Source organism: Esox lucius, chromosome 22, assembly GCF_011004845.1.
Source record: "Esox lucius isolate fEsoLuc1 chromosome 22, fEsoLuc1.pri, whole genome shotgun sequence".
NCBI classification, from domain to species: domain Eukaryota; kingdom Metazoa; phylum Chordata; class Actinopteri; order Esociformes; family Esocidae; genus Esox; species Esox lucius.
Window position 1 is genome coordinate 3561548 of NC_047590.1, and position 25044 is coordinate 3586591.

The window sequence follows — 25044 nt, forward strand, 5'->3', positions numbered from 1 at the left end:
CACCGTGCAAAGGAGAGTGTACATACCATAGACAGATCCAAGGATGGGGGGGAGATATGAACATGGAGATATGGACAGATAGGGGAGAAGGTGGGAAAGAGAGGTATGTTGGTTGTACATGACAGCCTTTGCTTACGCCTGTTGACATTGAACCCTAATGAACGTCGCCCTGATTGAACACAGCTTTGATTGAAAAGACAGCTGCTGTTCCAAGTGTCCCCCCTCCTCTCTCCCCCTGTCCCCCCTCCTCTCTCCCCCTGTCCCCCCTCCTCTCTCCCCCTGTCCCCCCTCCTCTCTCCTCCTGTCCCCCCTCCTCTGTCTCCTGCTGTTCTGTTCCAGGGCTTCAGCATGTCTCTCCATCATGCATCTGGGATACTTATGTTCACTGCTTGCCTGGTGAGTACTGACACGCATGACAGAATGTGTTGTGTGTGTGCGCGTGTGTGTGTGTGTGCGCGCGCGCCCGTTCAGGCTGGCAGAATGTCATAAGTAACAGTGTGGAGAGAGTGCATTTCATTTTAATGAGGTAGGAAATTGGAAATCAACAGTGTTTCCAGGGGCTAACTACTATCCTATTTGAGAGAAGAACATTGATCTCCTGAAACAGATCACAATTAAACTGATATAGGATCTGAGATCTGTCTTTCTCTTCAGAGAAGAACGAGAGAGACTGACAGGCAAGAGAGAGAAAAGGACAGAAAGAAGACAGAGAAAGGAGAGAGGCGAGGAGGAGAGAGGCAAGGAGGAGAGAGGCAAGGAGGAGAGAGGCAAGGAGGAGAGAGGCAAGGAGGAGAGAGGCAAGGAGGAGAGAGGCAAGGAGGAGAGAGGCAAGGAGGAGAGAGGCAAGGAGGAGAGACCAAGAGATGGCAACCTTCAATGGCTGTGTCCTCGTCATGGCTGACAAGCTCTACCTGCTCAACACTTGTAGACTAAAACACAGGACACAGATACAAACACCACGCACACACCCACAAGCCCACACACACTCCTCGCTTTCAGCAGGTCTGGGAGGCAATTAAATATTAAATCAGGATGGTTTCAGATTCCAGGCTCTACCGTGACCCCGTAGTAACTCTTAAATCATGTTTTAACACTGTTCATATTTCATGACCACTGCTAAGAGGAAGCTAGCTGCGTCTCAGAGGTCTAAACATGTAACCGCTAAGCTAGCCGTGTTTCTACTGATGCAGAAAGGAGCCAGCTGACTGATACAAGTGTTTCAAAACCCAACATACAGTTGGTCCACGCTGGCCTATCTAGCTGGCCCTTTGAAACTGACTCTGAACATAGTCAAGAACCTCACTGGCCAGTGCCTAGCGCACTTTGAACTCTTTCTTGTAGATTCTCCCTCTGTCCCAGGCAGGGACATGGGTAACAGATCAGTGAACACTGAGGGACAGCAGTAAATTCTGAGAAGTGGTAGCATTAACGAGCTGTGAGTGTGTGTGTGTCAGAGTGGGCTGAAGAGAAAAATCAATCCACTCGGCATGAAGAGTTACTGGTCAGCTATGCCAGCCATTAGTGTCTGAGTATGACTGAATGCATGGGTGACAATGTGTGTTCCTGTTTTACTATCCATTTACTTCACGACAGTAAAACAAGGAATATCGCAACGTGAGGACATTCGGCCAGTCCCAATTTTTAAAGATGCCTCATCTGACTTCGGGTTAATTTAGGGTTAGAATGTTAGAAATGGTTAGAGTTAAGATTTGGGTTATGTTTAGGCATTTAATGTAAGTTTAAGCATAAAAGTAAGTTAATTTAGGTTAGTTTAGACACAAGGTTAAGGTTCGATTAAATAGTCATTTTTAAAGGTACTAAATTGCCGTGTCAGCAGTCTAACTAGGTACAGCTCTGCCTCGACCGTCTAGTGGAGAGGCAAGGGGAATCCTCTTCCCTTCACGTCCTCACACTCAGAGAACCACTACAATTTTGTTTTCCTACAGTTTTTGTACATTTGATGTTAAAAAGGGACAGAAAAGGTGTGTGTATGTGTGTGTGTGTGCGCGTGTGTGCGTATGTTAGCGTAGCAGACCAGAGAGCAACAGAGCCAAGGAGAGAGAGAGAGAACCGAGGTTAACCAGGTCAGCAGCAGTGGAAGGATAATGGTCCTGGTCCCAAACCCTGACATTAACTAAAACTGACGGACAAATTACAGCAGGAAGTCACTGGCAGGCTCCTGAACGGCTCCCTGTTATCCAGACAGGCTACTACTTCTGACCAGAGAATAGTGCTCCAGTTGGGACTGACCCACTTCCCTGACCTTTCACACACACACAGGCAGCTAAGAGAGTTGACACAGGAATCAGCTTTGGATGTTAAGTCTATGTAGCGTAGGATAAAGGCTAATGGATGGAACCAGAGTAGGGGAAAGAGCACACACTCACTTAGACGAACTGTTGCTGTTAGCTTCATGTGACGGGTTAGTGAGTGGACAGACCGAGGTGAGTGTGTGGATTTAGAAAGGGAGAGAGACAGAGAGAGGTGAGTGTGTAGTTAGGGAGAAGAGACAGAGGTAAGTGTGTGGATTTAGAAAGGGAGAGAGACAGAGGTGAGTGTGTGGGTGAGGGAGAGAGAGGGAGGTGAGGGTGTGGGTGAGGCAGAAAGAGAGAGGTGAGGTTGTGGGTGAGGGAGAAAGAGAAGTGAGTGTGTGGGTGAGGGAGAAGAGACAGAGGTGAGTGTGTGGGTGAGGCAGAAAGAGAGAGGTGAGGTTGTGGGTGAGGGAGAAAGAGAAGTGAGTGTGTGGGTGAGGGAGAAGAGACAGAGGTGAGTGTGTGGGTGAGGGAGAGAGAGGGAGGTGAGGGTGTGGGTGAGGCAGAAAGAGAGAGGTGAGGTTGTGGGTGAGGGAGAAAGAGAAGTGAGTGTGTGGGTGAGGGAGAAGAGACAGAGGTGAGTGTGTGGATTTAAAAAGGGAGAGAGACAGAGAGAGGTATGTGTGTGGTGAGGGAGAGAGAGAAGTGAGTGTGTGGGTGAGGGAGAAAGAGAGAGAGGTGAGGGTGTGGATTTAAAAAGGGAGAGAGACAGAGAGAGGTATGTGTGTGGGTGAGGGAGAAAAGACAGAGGTGAGGGTGTGGGTGAGGGAGAAAGAGAAGTGAGTGTGTGGGTGAGGGAGAAAGAGAGAGAGGTGAGGGAGAAAGAGAGAGAGGTGAGGGTGTAGTGTGTGGGTGTGGGGGGGTGAGTAGCTGCCATTGTTAATGCAGTAAAGGTCTGATGGTGTTTTTGACTCCTGACGTCCTGAACAATCGGAGGCAGCGATGGCAGGCCTGGACTGGCCGCAGGGGAAACGTGTTGGCTGACATTCAACGACACTTCCCTCTAAGGTCAAAGGGAAACAGGGAACCCAACTTGTGTGCGCAGCAGTCACTCAAATACAGTTGAAATGTGAGCACTTTGGTTTCGAGCACACTGTTCGACCTGACCGCCAGCGATGTGAGACAGCCTCGCAAACGGGGACGGGCGGGCAGGGGGGGCTCCTTTTGGAACGGGACTTCTCATTTGAGCGCTACACAGACCAGGCCCCGGCCGACAAGCTGCTTAACACCAGCCCCTCGTGTCACGACTCAACAGCCTCGGGTATCAGTGGAAGCTCTCGCAGTGCTGATATTCAGGAGGGTCCTCGGCCGTGTCCACAGGCCGGCCGTACATGGCCTTCAGGTTAAGATGCAGTGCAACAGACAGCAGACGTCTGACTGGCTCCAGACTCCCGTAAATACACATGGTTTCAAAACGATTTGCCTTGTTGTAAAAGGGCCCCAAAAGACAAAGACTGGGACATTGATTATTTTGTTCCTTTTTTAAACTCCCGCAATGTGTAATATGTTATTTTGAGGTGAACCATCTAAGTAATATCACTAATATAACTCTGTACGCGTCTGAAAGTCAAGGACGTTGATGACACGGGTCCTCATGCCACACACACACACAACATAACACGCTTGTCCCGACAGCTCCACTTTTAACACACACATTCCACAATGTGTCTGTAAGCAAGCTTTTCACTGTTTGTCCACACCCTGTCGTTCATGAACCATTTGATAAACAGATTGCTGTGTGATCGGAGACCCACAGTACATCAGCCTCAAGCAGGGGCAGCCTGTATGGGGGGAACGTGGGTGTGCCGTCTAACCCAATGTGTTCAGAAGTCCCGGCCAAGACATGTTCATTAAGGATCTGTGCGTGTTATTTGATGGTCTAGATAAGGCGATGACGGTAACTCCAGATATACAGGGTCTAAAATAGACATATTCCTTGCCCTCTCTCTGCCCGCCCACCCTCCCCTCTCTCCCCGCCCACCCTCAACTCTCTCCCCGCCCACCCTCAACTCTCTCCCCGCCCACCCTCCCCTCTCTCCCCGCCCTCCCACCCTCAACTCTCTCCCACCCTCCCCTCTCTCCCCGCCCTCCCACCCTCCCCTCTCTCCCCGCCCTCCCACCCTCAACTCTCTCCCCGCCCTCCCACCCTCAACTCTCTCCCCGCCCTCCCACCCTCAACTCTCTCCCCGCCCTCCCACCCTCAACTCTCTCCCCGCCCTCCCACCCTCAACTCTCTCCCCGCCCTCCCACCCTCAACTCTCTCCCCGCCCTCCCACCCTCAACTCTCTCCCCGCCCTCCCACCCTCAACTCTCTCCCCGCCCTCCCACCCTCAACTCTCTCCCCGCCCTCCCACCCTCAACTCTCTCCCCGCCCTCCCACCCTCAACTCTCTCCCCGCCCTCCCACCCTCAACTCTCTCCCCGCCCTCCCACCCTCAACTCTCTCCCCGCCCACCACCCAACAACTGCCTCCTCTCCCCAGGTGCTGTGGCGTCTCAGTGTGATTATTAACAGATTGCACGAACAGGATGAAACCTTGCCAGCCGTGTGGTCTCTCTCCTTCCCTCACTTCTCTCCTTTCTCCTCTTAACACTCCTTCGCCTCCCTCTCCCGTCCACAACATCGCATTCTTCTCCGTTTCTGTCTTGTCGTATTGCGCTCGGTCACCGTGGAAACAGCGGGGCCACAGCGCTTATCGGCGAGCGTTCCCCCCCCCCGCCGGAGTCAGCCATCCGCATCGAGGTCGCTCACCCGGACGATAGACGGAGCTCCCCCGTCGCCCGCGACGCCAAGAACAGGGCCAATTAAGCGTGTCGTTTCCAGATGCGGAGCAGTGGGCAGCTCGGCCAACAACTGTGGGTGGGTGTGTGTGTGTGTGTGTGTGCCCGCGTCTCCTCGTATCTCAGAATGATGGATCAACACACAGAGTCTGCAGTCCATCAGTCTACAGTTCCACTGGACCAGTGTTACAGTGTGACGCAGTTGGGAAAATCTACGGCCGCGTTCCAAACCATACCCCACCCCCTTCACAGACTCCTGTCCTGGCTGGCATCTGAGGGGAGGCTGATTGGGGACGTGGGTCACGTGGTCGGTCAGCATGTGTTGCTCTGACACACAGGACGTGGAAAGGAGACACCCAGACGTGAAACGACCCGTGACGCAACCTTGGCTGATCTCACCCGGACAAGGACGATCTACTTGAGAATTTGGTTCTTCCATAATAATAAGGGCCTCGCTAATCTCAGAATCCAGGGACTCAAATGACTGACAGGCTGGTCAGTTGGTGAAGCTACGTAGCAACCGATCCGCAGCGCTCTTCCACAATACAGGGGCCCCTCAGGGGTGTGTTCTTAGGCCCCTCCTGCACGGTTCGGTCACCCATGGATGCGTGGCGACGCGTGACCAGGACAGATCGGGTTTACTGGCGACCAACAGAGGACGGCCTGGCCGCTGGTGGTTACGAGACGGGGAGGTCAGGGACCTGGCAGTGTGGTGACAGGAAAACAATCTATTCCTCAACAGGGGTGTCTCCAGGGGTGCCTGCTCAATAAACAACTCCAACAGGGGTGTCTCCAGGGGTGCCTGCTCAATAAACAACTCCAACAGGGGTGTCTCCAGGGGTGCCTGCTCAATAAACAACTCCAACAGGGGTGTCTCCAGGGGTGCCCGCTCAATAAACAACTCCAACAGTATTGTTATGTTTTTGACAACCTGACGGCGGCAGATCTGATCCCCCTAAAGGTGAAGGGGCTGAAGTAGTGTGCCCACGTCACCAAAACACTAACATGCCCCCCCACACTCTGAAGTCTGCTCCTCTTCCCACACAGGAGCCGAGAAAGATCAACCCTAACCTGTATTATTTGCATTTCGTTGGCCAACAACAGCGTTTCGCACGACAACAGCACCCTCCCCGAGTGGGACCACTGCACCCCCCGAGTGGGACCACTGCACCCCCCGAGTGGGACCACTGCAACTGAAAGGCCAGGCTCATTGCTGTCCTCGATATACATGCCCACCGGTGGCATAGCAAGGCCCTAACAACCATCGAAAGGTTGATGGTTCAAATCTCCAAGCTGACAAGATTAAACCAAACAAACTGATGTGCCTCTTTACCCTAATAACAATGCAGGCCTAAAATGTTTATACACCCTGTTTAGCTACATTTTTTGTTTACTTCCCATCCCATATCATGTGGATATTTCAATTGACTGGGTTTAGAACCCATTATCCTCCTGGTTTTGAACACCTTCTGCAGAAGCTTTCAACGCGACTCCTTCGCTTGTTCCCCTTAAGTTTGAGTGACACTTTCTTTGGTTGGTTAATTAGGTAAGACAACGCACACGGATCAGTGGATGCTGGGAACGGGGTGTCATTTACGAACCAGCGGGGTGTGTGTGTGTGTGTGTGTGTGTGCGCGTGAGTGTGCATAAAAAATCCACCCCCCCATTCACACGAGCTGGAAAGCACCCAGCAGAGTTAACACATCAGAGACAGACAGGACTGGTGTGGCACGCAGGAGATTCACAAAGATGTGAGAACTAAAACTGCACTGCCACAAAGACACCCGGACCCAAACTGGTAACCGCATGGCCAAAGAAAATCGAGTGAGGATGTTTCCACAGTGACGGAGCTGGGCACCATGTTGCCATTTAGATGGGTTGAGATATGGGAGGAAGAGGAGAGAGGAACAGAGCAGAGAAGGACAGGAAGTGGAGAGGGAGGGAGGGAGGGAGGCAGCAACGTTCTAACCAGTGGAGAGAAGAGGGATGAAAACCAAGAGATCCAGAGACTAGAAGTGCCTTCCTCTACAGCTCTGATACTGTGGTGCTAGGAGTCTATAGTAAAAGCCTTCCTCAACAGCTCTGATACTGTGGTGCTAGGAGTCTATAGTAAAAGCCTTCCTCTACAGCTCTGATACTGTGGTGCTAGGAGTCTATAGTAAAAGCCTTCCTCAACAGCTCTGATACTGTGGTGCTAGGAGTCTATAGTAAAAGCCTTCCTCTACAGCTCTGATACTGTGGTGCTAGGAGTCTATAGTAAAAGCCTTCCTCAACAGCTCTGATACTGTGGTGTCTACTGTAAAGGTTTTACTCAGTTATAATTGGCCAACTGGATCAATCTGTAGAACCCAGCACCCCCAGAAAAAATAAAACGGCATAAGTTGAGCCAGTAGAACACATGAATGAATACAGGGCAAATACAGCACACAATAGACAACTACTCCTCATCCCCACTCTTCTCCACACAGCCCAAAACTGTTTTCCCAGAACTGTCTGTAATGGCAGTCATTAATCCATCCAGATCACCAGTATGATCCGGCCCAGAGCGGAAAGCTTTCTCTCTCCAAATAACACTCTGCCAGAGACCAGCGTGGCTCCGACTGTACCTGGCCCAGAGCAATCTTCACACGTCTCTTTTATCAATATCAGAGACAGGAGGCCTATAGGAAACCACATTGATTCTGTCGGCTCCAATGGTGGACGTGATGAGTTCGGGTCATTTCTGGACATCAATAACTAGGCACCAGATTCCACTTGGATGCTGTTCGTGTGGGTTTTGGGTTTCTGGGGTGGTAGGTCGGGTGGAGCAGTGTGTGTGTATGTGTGTGTGTGTGTGTGTGTGTGTTGTAACTCAATGGTTTTATACAGGTCCAGGTAGTGTGTGTGTGTGTGTTGTAACTCAATGATTTTATACAGGTCCAGGTAGTGTGTGTGTGTTCCTTGTCGTGGTGGGAAGGCTTATTTCAGGTTGTTCTCCGAAGAGCTGTTGGCAGACATGAGAGAGGAGACCAAATGAGCAGGGTAATCTCCCACATTACGCAACGGACAGGACAGTTAGTGTGCATGCGCAGGCTGTTGCAGAAAAGCCCAGAGTCCTTGAGATGGAGTTGATGGAGATCCTGCACATCTCCCTCCTCCACCCTCCTCCACCCTCGGTCCAAACGGCACCAAGGGAGCAGAGTACAGTGTGTCCCATAGTAACACTCGTCTGGGGAAATTAAAGTGCTCGAAACAACCATGTTGGGGACGGCTGATACAAAGAGAATCAGAGAGATAGAAACGGGGAGTGGGGGGGGCTGGCTAACGAGGTGATGGATAGTAATTGTGTGTGTGTGTGTGTGTGTGTGTGTGTGTGTGGATAGGAGAGCAGAGGAAAGCTGGGTTTGATTCGCCTTATAGGCGTAGTGGAGGAGGCACCATTAATTTGTCAGAGGACACAGAGACAATCTAACACCCACACACATATCCCCTACACTTCACAAAGGCCTTCAAGAGTTAATAGGCAGCTGGGACACGAACGCACGCACACACACACACACACACACACACCACACAAACAATGTCCTACAGAGTTCCACACTACTGCTGACACATTTCAGCAAGGTGCGATGTGGAGCTACTTCAACCTGATTGGCGCCAGCCGTAACCGGGAGCTCCCAGGGGCGGTGCCCAATCGTCTTAGCCCCAACTATGTATGTGTGTGCGTTCGTCTCCTTGTGGCGGTTTCGGTCGGGCATGATGACTGGGGCAGGACAACAGAACATCACCCAGGTTCAGCATAGTTCCCTGGTTGGTGGTCACCATGAACTACGGCAGCACCACTCAGTGGACAATGTCTCAGAACGCTAGTCCCGATCAACAACCCCGACGAGCTCACTGGGGTGTTGATGTGGTGACACAAGCTTGGGACTAAACCACTGAATGATGCAAAATTGGGGACAAAGAAAACTACGAACCGCCTCCAGTTGTGCCAAAAGCCAGATGTCATGAGTGTCAGCAGCATTTAAACCCTCCATGTGTGTCTATTATCTAGATAAATCTGTGTGCATAATCATGTGTCTGTGATGAAAAAGATCTCATGTCAAAAGAACAATAACTGGAAAAAGTAATAAAGGGCTAACTGTGTGAAAACAGCTTTAGACACGCACACACGTACATACATCTGAGACACGCACGTACATACATCTGAGACACGCACGTACATACATCTGAGACACGCACGTACATACATCTGAGACACGCACATACATACATCTGAGACACGCACGTACATACATCTGAGACACACACGTACATACATCTGAGACACACACGTACATACATCTGAGACACGCACGTACATACATCTGAGACACGCACGTACATACATCTGAGACACACACGTACATACATCTGAGACACGCACGTACATACATCTGAGACACGCACGTACATACATCTGAGACACACACGTACATACATCTGAGACACACACGTACATACATCTGAGACACACACGTACATACATCTGAGACACACACGTACATACATCTGAAACACACACATATATACATCTGAAACACACACACAGGTGCTGGCCATAAAATTAGAATATCATCAAAAAGTTGATTTATTTCAGTAATTCCATTCAAAAAGTGAAACTTGTATACTGTATAAATTCATTCCACACAGACTGATATATTTCAAGTATTTATTTCTTTTAATTGTGATGATTATAACTGACAACTAATGAAAACCCCAAATTCAGTATCTCAGCAAATTTGAATATTGTGAAAAGGTTCAATATTGAAGTAACCTGGTGCCACACTCTAATCAGCTAATTAACCCAAAACACCTGCAAATGCCTTTAAATGGTCTCTCAGTCTAGTTCATGGGGAAGACTGCTGACTTGACAGCTGTCCAAAATATGACCATTGACACCTTGCACAAGGAGGGCAAGACACAAAAGGTCATAGCTAAAGAGGCTGGCTGTTCACAGAGCTCTGTGTCCAAGCACATTAATAGAGAGGCGAAGGGAAGGAAAAGATGTGGTAGAAAAAAGTGTACAAGCAATAAGGATAACCGCACCCTGGAGAGGATTGTGAAACAAAATCCATTCAAAAATGTTGGGGAGATTCACAAAGAGTGGACTGCAGCTGGAGTCAGTGCTTCAAGAACCACCACGCACAGACATATGCAAGATATGGGTTTCAGCTGTCGCAAGCCACTCTTGACTTGCTTGAAGTCCAGTGTAAAGTTTCCACAGTCAGTGATGGTTTGGGGTGCCATGTCACACACATACATACATCTGAAACACACACATGCATACATCTGGAGAACAGCTTTAGCCCCCAGATGGTGACTGCTCCCTCAGGCCGAAACACCTGTACATCCATGACTTCTTGTTCTCTCATAAACACAAGTTGCCAGGAGACATAATGGTGTGGGAGTACAGTATGGCAGTCATCACTAATATTTATGCAAGTAGACCGCTGATAGACCAACTATTCCTACTGTAGACCACTGATAGACGAACTATTCCTATTGTAGACCGCTGATAGACCAACTATCCCTACTGTAGGCCGCTGATAGACCAACTATCAGTACTGTAGACTGCTGATAGACCAACTATTCCTACTGTAGACCACTGATAGACCAACTATTCCTATTGTAGACCGCTGATAGACCAACTATCCCTACTGTAGGCCGCTGATAGACCAACTATTAGTACTGTAGACCGCTGATAGACCAACTATTAGTACTGTAGACTGCTGACAGACCAACTATTCCTATTGTAGACCGCTGATAGACCAACTATTCCTATTGTAGTCCGCTGACAGATCAACTATTCCTAGTGTAGACTGCTGATAGACCACATTTCTATGTGCACATCCTCACCTTACCAATGGCATTAATCCAGGAAAGTTGAACAGGTGGTTCTGTCCTAGAAGACCTGTGGCTAAGGAACAAATACAGAGGCTCAAATGAACCATATTTACTGCATGGCCATTGGGCTCTGGTGAAAATAAGGGCACTAAACTGTAAAAGGGTTACTTTAAGGATTACCACATAAAAAAAAAAATGCAGAGGACCAGATCACTTAACATATTCACATATCAGCTTTAAATTCCTCTCAAGCTGAAGGAAAAACATCCATTAATTTCAATTTGTCAGGGGCTGAACTGAACTGATGAGTTAAAATAGGATTAGCCCTGGAATTGACCCGTTCCCGCCACAAACACAAATAGACCTGAATGGAAAAACCCCAACAACCATGACTCCATTTAACAGAGCCCATGGCCTTGAAAGGTATTACCCCTTCGGCTAACTTAATAATACTGAACTTCATCAAGCAGGGCTTATCACATATGTTCAATGGAGCAACTCAACTACATGGGGCCTGTCCTAAAATGTTCCCTATTCCCCACAGAGTGTGCTAGACCTGACCACAACCCTGTAATGCAGGGTACAGGTAGCGGGGACCATTTGGGAAACACCGGAAGAATAGTTACTGACCACCCACAAATGAACCGAGATGCATTTCGACGTGTTTGAGTCCAACTACCATCCCAGCTCCCAGTCCCTCGGGACGCCGATACAAAACACGCTCAGGTCCATCACGGACCAGTTGTCTGATCTTACTATGAGTCAAGTTGACAAACCACCAACATTTAGGAGATTAAAAAGAACCACTTGGAAATAAACTCAGAGTTGTGTGTGTGTGTGTGTGTGTGTGTGTGACGGGAAGCCGTTGCTCATATAATAATCAAGAGAATGAAAGTCGTAATCATGGGGGAAGAGCCTCATAGACGTGGAACAGAGAGGGATGAATATTTAAAGGGGGATAAGCGCTGAGCGGAGGAGAGAATGTGGAGGTTTAAAAGTTTAATGGAGATCCAGATGCCAGTGCACTTAAGTGGTGAGGAAGAGGAGGGAAACTGAGGAAGAGGGTTCTGTGTGCAGCCAGTGGTGTTAATGAATGGAAAAACAGCGGGAGACAAGACAGGAGGGTGGGTGGGGGTTGGTGGGGGTGGGTGGGGGTGATACAAATACGACAGCTTCACTCTGACAACAACAGGTCTGACAGCAGGACTCAGAAGACGAGAGCAGAGTAAAACACCAAAGACCACCCACCCGCGCACCCACAACACAATACTTCCGTCCCTCCCATCCTCTCCCAACCGTTTACACATGGACACACTCACTCTCTGCTACAAGGACACACACACACACACACACACTCACGATGCCGTGTGTGTTTCATGCTCCAACAAATGAATCCAAATGAATTTCAAATGATTAATTTAGTCCGTGTCTCCCTTTTAAGCCGTATGCCTGTTGTCTTGTCGTGACCTTATGAATCCTGCAGGCTGACTGACTATTCCAGGATGGCAAGGTGTTGCAACATGTTTCCAGGTGCCTGCTCGCACTTCAATGGAATGAATAACAAGCAACCATACGAGACACGGGGAGGTCAATGCTCCCAAATACTGTTGTGTTTCTAATTTGCTTCCATTCAGTCAACCTAAACTACATTCCACCCTCCGGGCGCACGCGCGCACGCTTTCCTTGGCTCCCTTAGATGATGATGATTACACAGACAACAAGTTAAGAGGAAGACAGTGTGGTGTGTTTAGAGACCCAGTGTCCAAGTCCTGGAGCCAAGGCAGGGGTCTGCATTAAACATGAGCCCTTACCTTACCAACACGACACGTCACAGAGCAGAGGTTCACAAGGACAATGACCACATGAGGCTGTGTGAAACACTCCTAGCACCTTTCTTTTCCTAGGTATATTACTGTAGACAAGTACTGTGATGTGTAGGCAGTCCGTCCAGTGAACTACTACTGACTCAGTTTAACACCAGACCCGCCAGCACTGTCAGACCCCCAGGATCCACCAGAGCCAACGCCATTTAGCATCATTGGCATACTAATAACCTAATGCTTCTTCTCCTTGCAACGTTGAAGAAATGTGCAACGTTGAATATTGCAGCAGACATCCATAAAAGGCTTCACTTACTGGACCAGCTGAATGCCTCGTTGAGGCTCATAACTGAACAGACGGCGCTACAGAGCCCTACACGGTGCTCCATATAACGCAGCGTTCTGCCCTTAAGAAGCCATTGATTTTAGCCTGACAGACACTGTGACGGCGTTAATAAAACATGAATACTTTGTCTGTGCTTTAGAAAACCGCCTCTGAGTTCAGGGGGGCATAGAATCTGCAAGTGCAGAAAGGCACAACTTGGCGTGACATCACTTCAGAAGAAATTCTCTCCAGTCCACCACGGGAGGCCACTAAGACCAAGTCCAAGCCATACACCTCCATCTCAACCAGCATACAGAACTGCACATATAGATATCGAATCAACAGGACAACAGTCTCTAGTCAGGTCAATGATTGGACGCAGTGGCAGACGGAGTGTTGCGATTGGACGCGGTGGCAGACGGAGTGTTGCGATTGGACGCGGTGGCAGACGGAGTGTTGCGATTGGACGCGGTGGCAGACGGAGTGTTGCGATTGGACGCGGTGGCAGACGGAGTGTTGCGATTGGACGCGGTGGCAGACGGAGTGTTGCGATTGGACGCGGTGGCAGACGGAGTGTTGCGATTGGACGCGGTGGCAGACGGAGTGTTGCGATTGGACGCGGTGGCAGACGGAGTGTTGCGATTGGACGCGGTGGCAGACGGAGTGTTGCGATTGGACGCGGTGGCAGACGGAGTGTTGCGATTGGACGCGGTGGCAGACGGAGTGTTGCGATTGGACGCGGTGGCAGACGGAGTGTTGCGATTGGACACGGTGGCAGACGGAGTGTTGCGATTGGACACGGTGGCAGACGGAGTGTTGCGATTGGACACGGTGGCAGACGGAGTGTTGCGATTGGACACGGTGGCAGACGGAGTGTTGCGATTGGACACGGTGGCAGACGGAGTGTTGCGATTGGACACGGTGGCAGACGGAGTGTTGCGATTGGACACGGTGGCAGACGGAGTGTTGTGCAAGGAGAGAAAGAGCCACAGGAGGCCTAAAACAACACCTGTATCTCTAACACTCCACCACCTGTCCTGCTGTTTCATACCTAAACATTGTTAGACCATATCAATGATTTAATACCGTAAAGTCACAAAACAAGGAGCTCAGATGTGTGTGTTATCTGTGTTGTGTGTGTCTGGGTCCCAGTGCTTCATGGAGGAGAAGTGACAGGTAGATAATGGCCAGATGAATAATTCAAAATGGCGTCCTGAGTGGGGAGACGGCTCGGCTGGCGGAGTGAAAACTAAATAAACCAGCAGACAAGATCCGGGCTAACACACAACAGAACATAACAGAGGAGACTCTCTGTCCGGGTCTGTCGGCTTGATTAGCATTATTAACGTAGCAAGTCCCCAACAGCTCACGTCAGGGTGGTTATACCAGTCCGGATCCATGTTACTATGGGTCTCCGATGACTTCCAGCCACTACGAAGTGAGTCTGGTTGAGGATGAGACTCCATGGACATCAGGGTTGAATAATCACAGCACAAAACCATGCCTGTGTGGCAAAACATTTTATATGTGTTACTTTTACTGCTATGGTCACGGGGACTGGCAGCCTGTTTGGTGAACCCCGTCACGGGACTGGAGACAGATTCTCAATCAACGCTGAATGGGTGAACAGTGTGTTTTAAAGACGTCCACAACATAAGAAACAGAAAGTTTCATTAAAAGCATATAGGGCTAAAACAAACACACAGTATGTAAGACAGAAATCTGCCTGTCTGTCTGCCTGGCTCGGTATGTCTCTCCATCCATCTTTTCACCAGATTCTTTTCAATCCCAGAGAGGACCATGTCACAGGGACAATAACTTTGGTATCAATTCGGAGCAGCCTTGAGAGACAGGGACCCAACACAGAATAACACACACACACACACACACGTCTGACCTGGTCTGTAGGAGCCGAAGGTTTGAGCCAGCCTGTCAAGGAGGTCCCGACTCTCATAGCGTTCCTCATCAGCTATCACCCAGAAACAGCTCTCAGACATCTCCTGTGGCCGAATCTACACACACACACACACACACACACACACACACACACGGATGAGACACACTCAGAAGGCCGGTAGAGAACAGGAGTTATGAAATGTTTTCCGTCGTGGCTCAATGCAACAGTGTGTGTGCAACACAAGGGGGGAAACAGAACCAGCAGGCAAACAGCAGATAAACCATGATAAATATACATTCCCTTATGGAGGCCCAGGATAGCAGGGTCCATTTAATGACTGGAGTGGAAATAGAAAACCTATACATGCACATTTCAACATTGACAGTCAAGCGTGAGCACATAGCGATCGGAGTCTGCCAACCATCGGGCGTGTGCGCGCGCATGTGTGTGTGTGTGTGTCAGACAAACGGTTTGACTCAAGTCTTACAGTTGATTTAAGAAGCAACGTCGCCAGACATCCCCACACATCTGGATAATGAGTGATTTCAGACTTAGAGGACAGGCTGTGAAGAGGATTACAACTGATGAGATGTGACCACTACAACAACAGCAGCCATGGATAAACCCATTTCCGCTCCGTTTAGGGCCTGGATCACAGCACCACCCGGGTGGTTTCCACAGAGCCGCCCATGCAAACAGAACTGTCAAAAGTTATGTAATGTCACGCGCATGTGAGACACGGTCTCATGTACCACGCTTTTCAGCCAATCACCATTCAGGATTCAGACCACCCGGTTTAATGAACATTAGTTGTAGTCACCAGGCCAACACTTTCTGCAGACACACAGTGATCCGGCTGAGAGAGAACACGTCCCTGGTTCAGGACCAGGGGGAGGCGCCAGTGAGTTGCCTCTTGACAGGCACTCAGGAATGTCCTGTAAATGGCTGAACAGCGCTTCGTGTGCACGCGAGCCTCTGTCCGTCGCTCTCACGGAGTAATTAGGAGGCATATGTTCTGATCGCGCAACAAATTTAATTAATAAAGTATCTCTCTGGTCGCTTCATTAAACTCTAAATAAGTCAAATTCAGGGAGAACAGCTGTTTTACATCACAAGAGCCCTCAAAAGGTTCCACGACTAAACTTCCAAGTCGTATTATTCTAGAAGTTCTGGGGGTATTAAACACACACGCCACCAGGAACAGCTGTGTAGCAACACACGGGTCTCCTCTGTGCCCTGCTGAAGCCGGCTACATCACAACACAGAGTCCCAATCGGCGCCCTAGTCCCTGTCGTGCACTAGATTCTGATGGCTTGCGGTACAAACTAGTGCACTAATTCAGGTCCAGAATAGGGTGTAATTTGGGATACAGGCCAACACTGAGGCTCCTTTTCCCAACAGGATCAGGATCATATGGACCAGCTTGCTAAACAGACGTCAGACCATGCCCCAGTGAAGGGAGATTAAATATTAATTGTAATAGTGTGAACTAATATCACTCAGTAGAGTTGGAACAACATCTGGCCCAGCCAAGGCTGTCTGACAATAGCTTCAGAGGCTATCAGAGACCAGAGAGAAAGGAGAGGAGCTAGCCGTTTAATGGCAATTGGCAACGGGAAGGAGACCGCGGAGTCATTCTTCAAGTAGCTCCATAAATGTCTGTACTCTCTACCTGTGTGTGTGTGTGTGTGTGCTGGCAAAGGAACAGAACCAGTTAAGATGTTTGCCAAGAAGCTCTGAAAACATCTGTACAGTATCTTGTTGATGCCATTATATATCAAAGAAGAACATTAGGACTAGACTACTGGGTCACATAACATTAATTAGGGAGAAGGAACAGAGGCTGTTGTTGAGGAAACATCTGTACTGTTTTGGTTGGTGTCATTATATATCAGAAAGTCTGTACTGTTTTAGTTGGTGTCATTATATATCAGAAAGTATGTACTGTTTTAGTTGGTGTCATTATATATCAGAAAGTCTGTACTGTTTTGGTTGGTGTCATTATATATCAGAAAGTCTGTACTGTTTTGGTTGGTGTCATTATATATCAGAAAGTCTGTACTGTTTTGGTTGGTGTCATTATATATCAGAAAGTCTGTACTGTTTTGGTTGGTGTCATTATATATCAGAAAGTCTGTACTGTTTTAGTTGGTGTCATTATATATTAGAGAGTCTGTACTGTTTTAGTTGGTGTCATTATATATTAGAGAGTCTGTACTGTTTTGGTTGGTGTCATTATATATCAGAAAGTCTGTACTGTTTTAGTTGGTGTCATTATATATTAGAGAGTCTGTACTGTTTTGGTTGGTGTCATTATATATCAGAAAGTCTGTACTGTTTTAGTTGGTGTCATTATATATTAGAGAGTCTGTACTGTTTTGGTTGGTGTCATTATATATTAGAAAACTAAATAGGACTAATACTTGGTGAGGGAATTCATCGTATAAGCTGCTAGCTTAGTGTGCTAATCAGTCTCTGTTAACAGTAGCTCTGCATATTGGTAATGAGTCACTAGAGTGGAGGCATTGTGTCTGTCAGTGTTGTCCTGAAACTAAGAAGAAATAAAAGCATGCACACTGCTAACCACTGCTAGCCCGCGCCGCTAACCGGGCCCCGCGCCGCTAGCCGGGCCCCGCGCCGCTAGCCGGGCCCCGCGCCGCTAGCTATCTGTAAAACATGTCAGCGTACTCACCTTGGACCAGTTGAAACGCTTCATGGAAGTCTCAACCTTGAACTCCTTCTTGGGCCGGAGGCCAAAAGGCAGGGAATGATGGGTAGGAGAGCCCAGACCTCCGAAACCAAGGGGAGGGGGAGGGGGGGCACAGCCAAACGGGGGAGGCACTCCTGGTGGGGGAGGGGGTCCACAGCCAGGTAGAGGTGGAGGAGGAGGAGGGGGTGGCATGGGGCCTCCTGGACCAGAGGGAGCAGGGGGAGGCACAGGGGGATAGGAGGAGCAGGAGGAGGGAGGGAACACGGACTGTGATATCCCCACGGGTACTGCTCCAAACTGTGAAGGAAAAGAGCCAAAACATGATCCATAACCATCTCATATGGATGCATTGCCATCTAATCCTAGTTTTAAATATTTAGAGGTCTAATTTTTCATACTTCATTCATGTGTTTTTAGTAATTTAAACCAGTAAATTATACAGTACATAATTACCAATGAAATGTAAAACTGGTTTGTAAATGGATATGGCGTTAATTGATATTTTTTGTCTATTGGCGCTGAAAATCTAAATATGGTAGCGACTGATATATCCAATGGAGCCACTCTAGTCAAACAAATCCCTGGACCATTAATTCCAACATAGTAAATTAATTTACACACTAGTAATGCAGAACAACAAGTTCAGTGATTCTCTGATTCACTATTCGAGCCCATGTAGGGTTATCAGAAATCAATTATTTAAACTTCAGAACCTGACATCCTTGCCATTATCTCAACAGAAGTTAAAGAACAAGGAGTGTTGAGTGAGGTAATGGCACATTTCAGTGTGAAGGAGGGGTTTTGAAAAGCGTGCCACTCCACTGGAAAACGGAGAAGTGTGTCTAGTATATGAGGAGCCTGTGCGTGTCGGGGTGCGTGTCTGTACTGCAAAGTGACCCTCTCCACCACCACAAGTAACGACTTCCACCAACTTAACCTTGAACATCAGGAAGATGGCTAGATGGACAGCGTTCGGCCACGCCCTGCTCTGGAACAGGGAAACACTGGCTTGTGTGTGTCAGCGTGTTTCACATTAAAAACGTCGGCCTTTGAATGATTGAATGGACGAAACACCCGGCTTTGACGGACGGCCTTGGAGGACGACAATGAAAGAACAGCGTTACGACATACAAGCAGCTTACGTCACTGGCCTCCACACACGCACGGTCCCAAGCTACGCCCTTCACCTCCCGTAGTTCCCTGCCTTACACCAGACCACCAAGGGCACTAAAACCAGGGAAGTAGGGCACTAAAACCAGGGAATACGGTGCAATTTGGTAGAAGAACACCACCCCGCGTACCGACCAGAGACCGACGGTGACAGCGGAGGAGTAATGCAGAGGTAAGCTACAGCAGCAGAGACCATCAGGAGATTGACTGGCCGATTCACATGGCTCGTTATACCGAGAGACGGCCTAGTCCCTCCCCCTCATTCATGAAGACGGAGGGGCCGTGGCAAATCTGACCGCTCAAGCGGCCGACGTTCTCATCTTAAGCGATCAAGCCCCTTTGCCATACTCGGTTTGATTCCTTGAAAGGTAATAATCAGACGGTCTAACCAGGGCAGGACAGGGAGCGTGGAGATTGGACGGCGCAGAGCAAATGGTTTATTGATCCAGCCAACAGTTTTAGATTAAAAAGCAGAGCCACACTAAGGTCAGGCCTGGTCTGCTCTCTGCACCGAGCCACAGAATGGAGAAGTGCGTGTGTGTATATGTGTGTGTGTGTGTGTGTGTGTGTGTCGGTGGCTCCCACTACTTGTGGAACGAGCACCTTGTATCCCACAGCCTTGTATTTTCCCCTGGTCCAGACAAACCCATCACAACAAATAAACGGCAGTGTGTTAGTGTTGACTGCTAGAGCCCTGAACACAATCACTGCCCAGCGTGGGCTCCGTTTACCCCACACAATAAGGCTGACGGCCTCCCCAACGCCGTCCCCGATCCCTACCAAGCGCTCTGGCGTGGACCAGGGTGCGCCGGGCCACTAGCTGGGGAGCAGGGGGTCGTTTGGAACACGGGCACTGCAGAGGTGTACGAGCACAGCTTTGGGGAACAGCTTGTTTCTGCTCAATACAACGGCACGACACAAAACCCACTAAGACGCTCTATTTGTGCTCCCTGGCAGCAGTTAACAAGGAGACAACTCTAGACCTGGACATGGAGGTCGGCTCTGTGAGGAGGACCGGGAGCCTACGAAGAGACAGACAACACCCCGGTGAAAACCCCACGCAGAACCGACGTCAGAACAACAGATAAAGAGGGCTGAGAGAGAGGAATAGAGAGGAGGGGGGAGGAGAGAGAGAGAAGAGGAAGAGATGAGAGGCGGTGTGGGGAGAGTGACCAAGGAGGGGGGAAAGAGAGAATGGGGGAGAGAGAATGGGGAAGGGATAAAGGAGGGGGAAAGGGAGGGAGGGAGTGGGTTCAAATACAGAAAAAATGAGCAGAGGTGATGAAGTGAAGAAAATAAGGGGGGGGGGGGGGGTTGGGAGAGAATAAGGGGGGGGGTGGAGTTGGGAGAGAATAAGGGAGGGGGGGGAGTTGGGAGAGAATAAGGGAGGGGGGGAGTTGGGAGAGAATAAGGGAGGGGGGGAGTTGGGAGAGAATAAGGGAGGGGGGGAGTTGGGAGAGAATAAGGGAGAGGGGGAGTTGGGAGAGAATAAGGGAGAGGGGGAGTTGGGAGAGAATAAGGGAGGGGGGGAGTTGGGAGAGAATAAGGGAGAGGGGGAGTTGGGAGAGAATAAGGGAGAGGGGGAGTTGGGAGAGAATAAGGGAGAGGGGGAGTTGGGAGAGAATAAGGGAGAGGGGGAGTTGGGAGAGAATAAGGGAGAGGGGGAGTTGGGAGAGAATAAGGGAGAGGGGGAGTTGGGAGAGAATAAGGGAGGGGGGGAGTTGGGAGAGAATAAGGGAGAGGGGGAGTTGGGAGAGAATAAGGGAGGGGGGGGGTTGGGAGAGAATAAGGGAGAGGGGGAGTTGGGAGAGAATAAGGGAGAGGGGGAGTTGGGAGAGAATAAGGGAGAGGGGGAGTTGGGAGAGAATAAGGGAGAGGGGGAGTTGGGAGAGAATAAGGGAGAGGGGGAGTTGGGAGAGAATAAGGGAGAGGGGGAGTTGGGAGAGAATAAGGGAGAGGGATGCTATTTGAGCATTCTCTCAATGTGTTTACTCGCCCAAATTGAAAAATTATCAGAAAAGTGATTCCTTTTCTCTCTCTCTATCCATTTGTTCTTTGAGTGCACTTATCTCACGAAGCAGAGAGAGATAGAGAGAGAGGGGGAGAGAGAGGCAGGGAATCAGAGGTAGAGGAGTGAGACAAAAGGAAGTGGAGAAAGAGAGAGGAAGCTGAGAAGAACCATTTCCTTTTAGGGGATAGTGATCAGTGATTATAACATATATAGTAAAATCACAGCCAGAGACACAACAGTCAGTGTCCAGCAGACCTGTCCTCCTCAAACACTGAACACAATTGCTCATATCAAATCATATTATTGACTTATAAACTTTGTGACGACAGTTTGACTCCAAACACACTCCTATTCTGTAAAGAGGTTTGAGAGTGAAAGTTTTCTAGAGACGCATGGAAATGTTGCTTGTATATGAAAATGATTCATACGTTGGGGAAACAAGCTGTTAAAACTGCCTGACTATTAGAAAAGACAGAGGGCCTATTTATGACAAGAGGGGGAGTCTGGAGCCAGCGCAATTTGTGTGTGTGTTGTATTTTGTTGTGTTTGTGTTGATTCTTTGTGTTACTTACTTTGTGTGTGTTCATAGTTTGTGTGTGTGTTACCTATTAAGTGGTGTTAAGTCATGTGTGTGTTACCTATTGTGTGTGTGTTGGTTGTTTATGTGTCTATTACCTAATGTGTGTGTGTTTGTGTCTGTGTTGGCTGTTTACGTGTGCGTTACCTTGTGTGTGTGTGTGTGTGTGTTGGTTGTTTACGTGTGTATTACCTATTGTGTGTGTGTTTGTGTCTGTGTTGGCTGTTTACGTGTGTGTTATCTACTGTGTGTGTGTGTGTGTGTGTGTGTGTGTGTTGGTTTTTTAAATTGTTTTATGTGTGTATTACCTAATTTGTGTGTATTGGTTCTTTATGTTTGTGTTACATATAGTGTGTGTTGGTTGTTTACGTGTGTGTGTTAACTGTGCGTGGTGCCTGTGGGTTACCTGAGACCTGAAGGCCAGAAGCTCCGCCTGCAGTTCATTGATCTTCTCCTCACAACTCAAGAGCTGAGCCTGTGCCTCCTGTCGGCCCAGATACTCCTCATCAAACTAGAAAAGGGGGAGGTGGGGGGGAGAGAGAGAGAGAGAGAGGAAGAGAGTGAAAAGGGGACACAAAACAATAGAAGCCACCTAGTCCCTCAGTTCAAGAGAAAAACAAACACACTTGATGTTGAGCTTGAAAAGGGCCTTGTTTGAACGGTGGTCATGAAAGTGTCCTGAACACACCCCGCTGAATGTTGACGCCGCGGTTTGGAAACAGTTGAACGTTTGAAGAAAGTGGAATGTTTTCGACGCCTCCCATTGTCTTTTTGAGGTTCATCCAGTCAATATTTGTATTGTTGTGTGTTGCACTAAACAGACACTCCCCCAGTCAGTCAGCCAGCCAGACACCCCCCCACCAGGAGGTCTCCCTAACTGGCTGTTCAGAAACCATTTAATTAATCAGACCAGGTGCCTCAAAAACCAACATGTTTATGTTCTCCAAGCTTTTAGTTGGTTTATCGGCCATCCCCTCCCCGCTGACACAGCTCAACAGGGGGCAGAGTGGGGTAGACGGGGAGGGTCAGGGTAACCAGGAGGTGGTCTGAAATCCCTTGGGCAGATCCAACACTATGTCCAGCTGGGTTGAGCCAAGTCACGGCTCCGCGCACACATGGAGCCGCTTCACAGACCAAATGAGGACCACAAGTCCTCACAAGGATAGAAAAACCAAAAGAGCCTTTACTGGGACGTATTGACGGGTCCCAGAAGGACTGAGTGAATTTCCGGTTCAGGGTAAGGCATGAGGGCAAAGGTATAACAATGTTAGGGAAAACAGATTTTTGTGTTTCCTGGTTCCTGGTCACAAGGCTTAGGTGTGTGTGGGTTGGGTCTATGTGTTGGTGTTGTGTCGTGTTCTGCTCAGCCCACTGTCGGGTCACAAGGACCCAAGCCACCTGCCGCACAGAAAGACCTGTGTGTGTATATACATGTTTGCGTCTCAAGTAGAACTAGTCTTTCTCGAGCCACTCATCTAGAATAATCTCTGCCTCATTCATTTTCCCCCCACAATTACAAAGCGCCATTCTAAGAAAATCAATGCACTGGTTTTTAATCTGGGAATTCTGTTAATTACCAGAGACTGCACTAACGATTTGTAGTAATCTGACTATAAATCAGAGGATGGTAAATGATATGGTCAGCCAGGGCTTTTAAGTCAGGGATGACCCCTAGTACAGCCGGCAGATGGAGACATCTCTCTGCCCCACGGCCCTCAGAACGCATCGCTGCCCCACGGCCCTCAGAACGCCTCTCTGTCCAATGGCCCTCAGAACGCCTCTCTAACTGTCTCTCTCATGGAGCGCTAAACAGGCCTTGGTGTTTGTGTGCGTTTACTCACCTTTAGCGCCAACTCTGCCGTTCTCTGCTCACACTCCTCAACCCGAGCCTTGTCCACACACACCTCTGAAACACAGACAGTAATGTCCACACACACCTCTGAAACACAGACAGTAATGTCCACAAACACCTCTAAAACACACAGACATTTAGTCTACAGAGATGCAGAGACAGAAGAACACATGGAGGTTTACAAAGAGAGAGAGGTGTGTTTGTGTGTACTAACCCAGGTGTGTTTTTGTGTGTGTGTACTAACCCAGGTGTGTTTTTGTGTGTGTGTACTAACCCAGAAGGTGTGTTTTTGTGTGTGTGTACTAACCCAGAAGGTGTGTTTTTGTGTGTGTGTACTAACCCAGGTGTGTTTTTGTGTGTGTGTACTAACCCAGGTGTGTTTTTGTGTGTGTGTACTAACCCAGGTGTGTTTTTGTGTGTGTGTACTAACCCAGAAGGTGTGTTTTTGTGTGTGTGTACTAACCCAGAAGGTGTGTTTTTGTGTGTGTGTACTAACCCAGAAGGTGTGTTTTTGTGTGTGTGTACTAACCCAGAAGGTGTGTTTTTGTGTGTGTGTACTAACCCAGGTGTGTTTTTGTGTGTGTGTACTAACCCAGAAGGTGTGTTTTTGTGTGCGTGTACTAACCCAGAAGGTGTGTGAAGTCAACGTCGAGGCGTTTTCGATAGGTGAAGTCCGGGTCAGTCCCACTGCGATGGAGGACAATCTGAGAAACACATTCATCTATGATCTTAAAGTACTGAGACCTGAGAAAGAGAAGAGTGAGGTAGGGGAAGAAGAGCAAAGAGAGGGAAGAGGGTAAAAAGGTTTATTAAAATAATGTTAAAGCCCACATCCATGTCTTTTTAGTTGTATTCATGAATCTTTACTGTATATCAAATACATCCTTAAGTGATTAGTGAAAAAACATAAATATGCATATTTTCTTAAATATTTATTTGAGCCTCTTATTGCCTTTGCACTCAATATTGTGGGCAAAAAAAAAATAAAAAATTTAAAGGCATGTATTCGAAATAAACAGCCATGGACCAAAAAATAATAATAATTACATAAGACATTTCACCTTTTCAGAGTGTTATTTTGTTCTGATTGGGGGAGGAGTTTGGCATTCAGCCCTACTTCTTAGTATTGAAAACCCACCTGACGGTTACATTGCGGAATAGGACAGGATCCAAAATGAACCAACAGCATTCCCCCGGCCAGGAAGTGCAATATGTTAACATTAACCTCCCTGACACAACGTGTCAACAGTGTGTCATTTGGAACATAGTCAAACATTTACTCAATTATTTTGCAGAGGGAAACTCAGTTGATGGGTTGCACTGAAGTTTCTAAAGGAAAAGCCAGGTTTGTAGTTTCCAGGTTTTAATCCACAGGGGAGCATTCTTATATCTGCACTGATCTGTTACAATATCCTGCTCTTCTCCTCCTCCTCAGGAATGACTGGTAAGATCCCCTCCGATCTGTGTCAATCGGTAGTAATTCATACAGTTTTAAGAAGGGGAAACAGAGTTGAACTTAATCCTCAGGGGGTCTATTCTGACAGAGCTCTCCAGCAGAGAAAAGCTCAGGGTTGACGTGGATTCTTCACAAAGACGTAACATCAGCCCGCTCGCTCTCCGTCTCTTCGTGCTCCTTCTCTTCGTGCTCCTTCTCTTCGTGCTCCCTCGCCTAGCGCCCCCTCGCCTAGCGCCCCCTCGCCTAGCGCCCCCTCGCCTAGCGCCCCCT

The 25044-nt window shown here is 48.6% G+C and overlaps 1 protein-coding gene across 5 annotated transcripts in view; it reads right to left on the reverse strand.

The window, feature by feature from the left end:
* The window catches only part of LOC105020029 (protein diaphanous homolog 3), a 309867-nt gene that overhangs the window by 159752 nt on the left and 125071 nt on the right, over positions 1-25044 (reverse strand). For all 5 annotated transcript variants that reach the window (XM_029116813.2, XM_029116812.2, XM_029116811.2 and 2 more), the window contains 5 exons: positions 23944-24062; positions 23308-23372; positions 21873-21977; positions 17691-18005; positions 14999-15113 (listed from right to left, as the gene is read on the reverse strand). In XM_029116813.2, coding sequence (XP_028972646.2) covers positions 14999-15113; positions 17691-18005; positions 21873-21977; positions 23308-23372; positions 23944-24062 — 719 coding nt within the window. The remainder of the gene's footprint in view (positions 1-14998; positions 15114-17690; positions 18006-21872; positions 21978-23307; positions 23373-23943; positions 24063-25044) is intronic.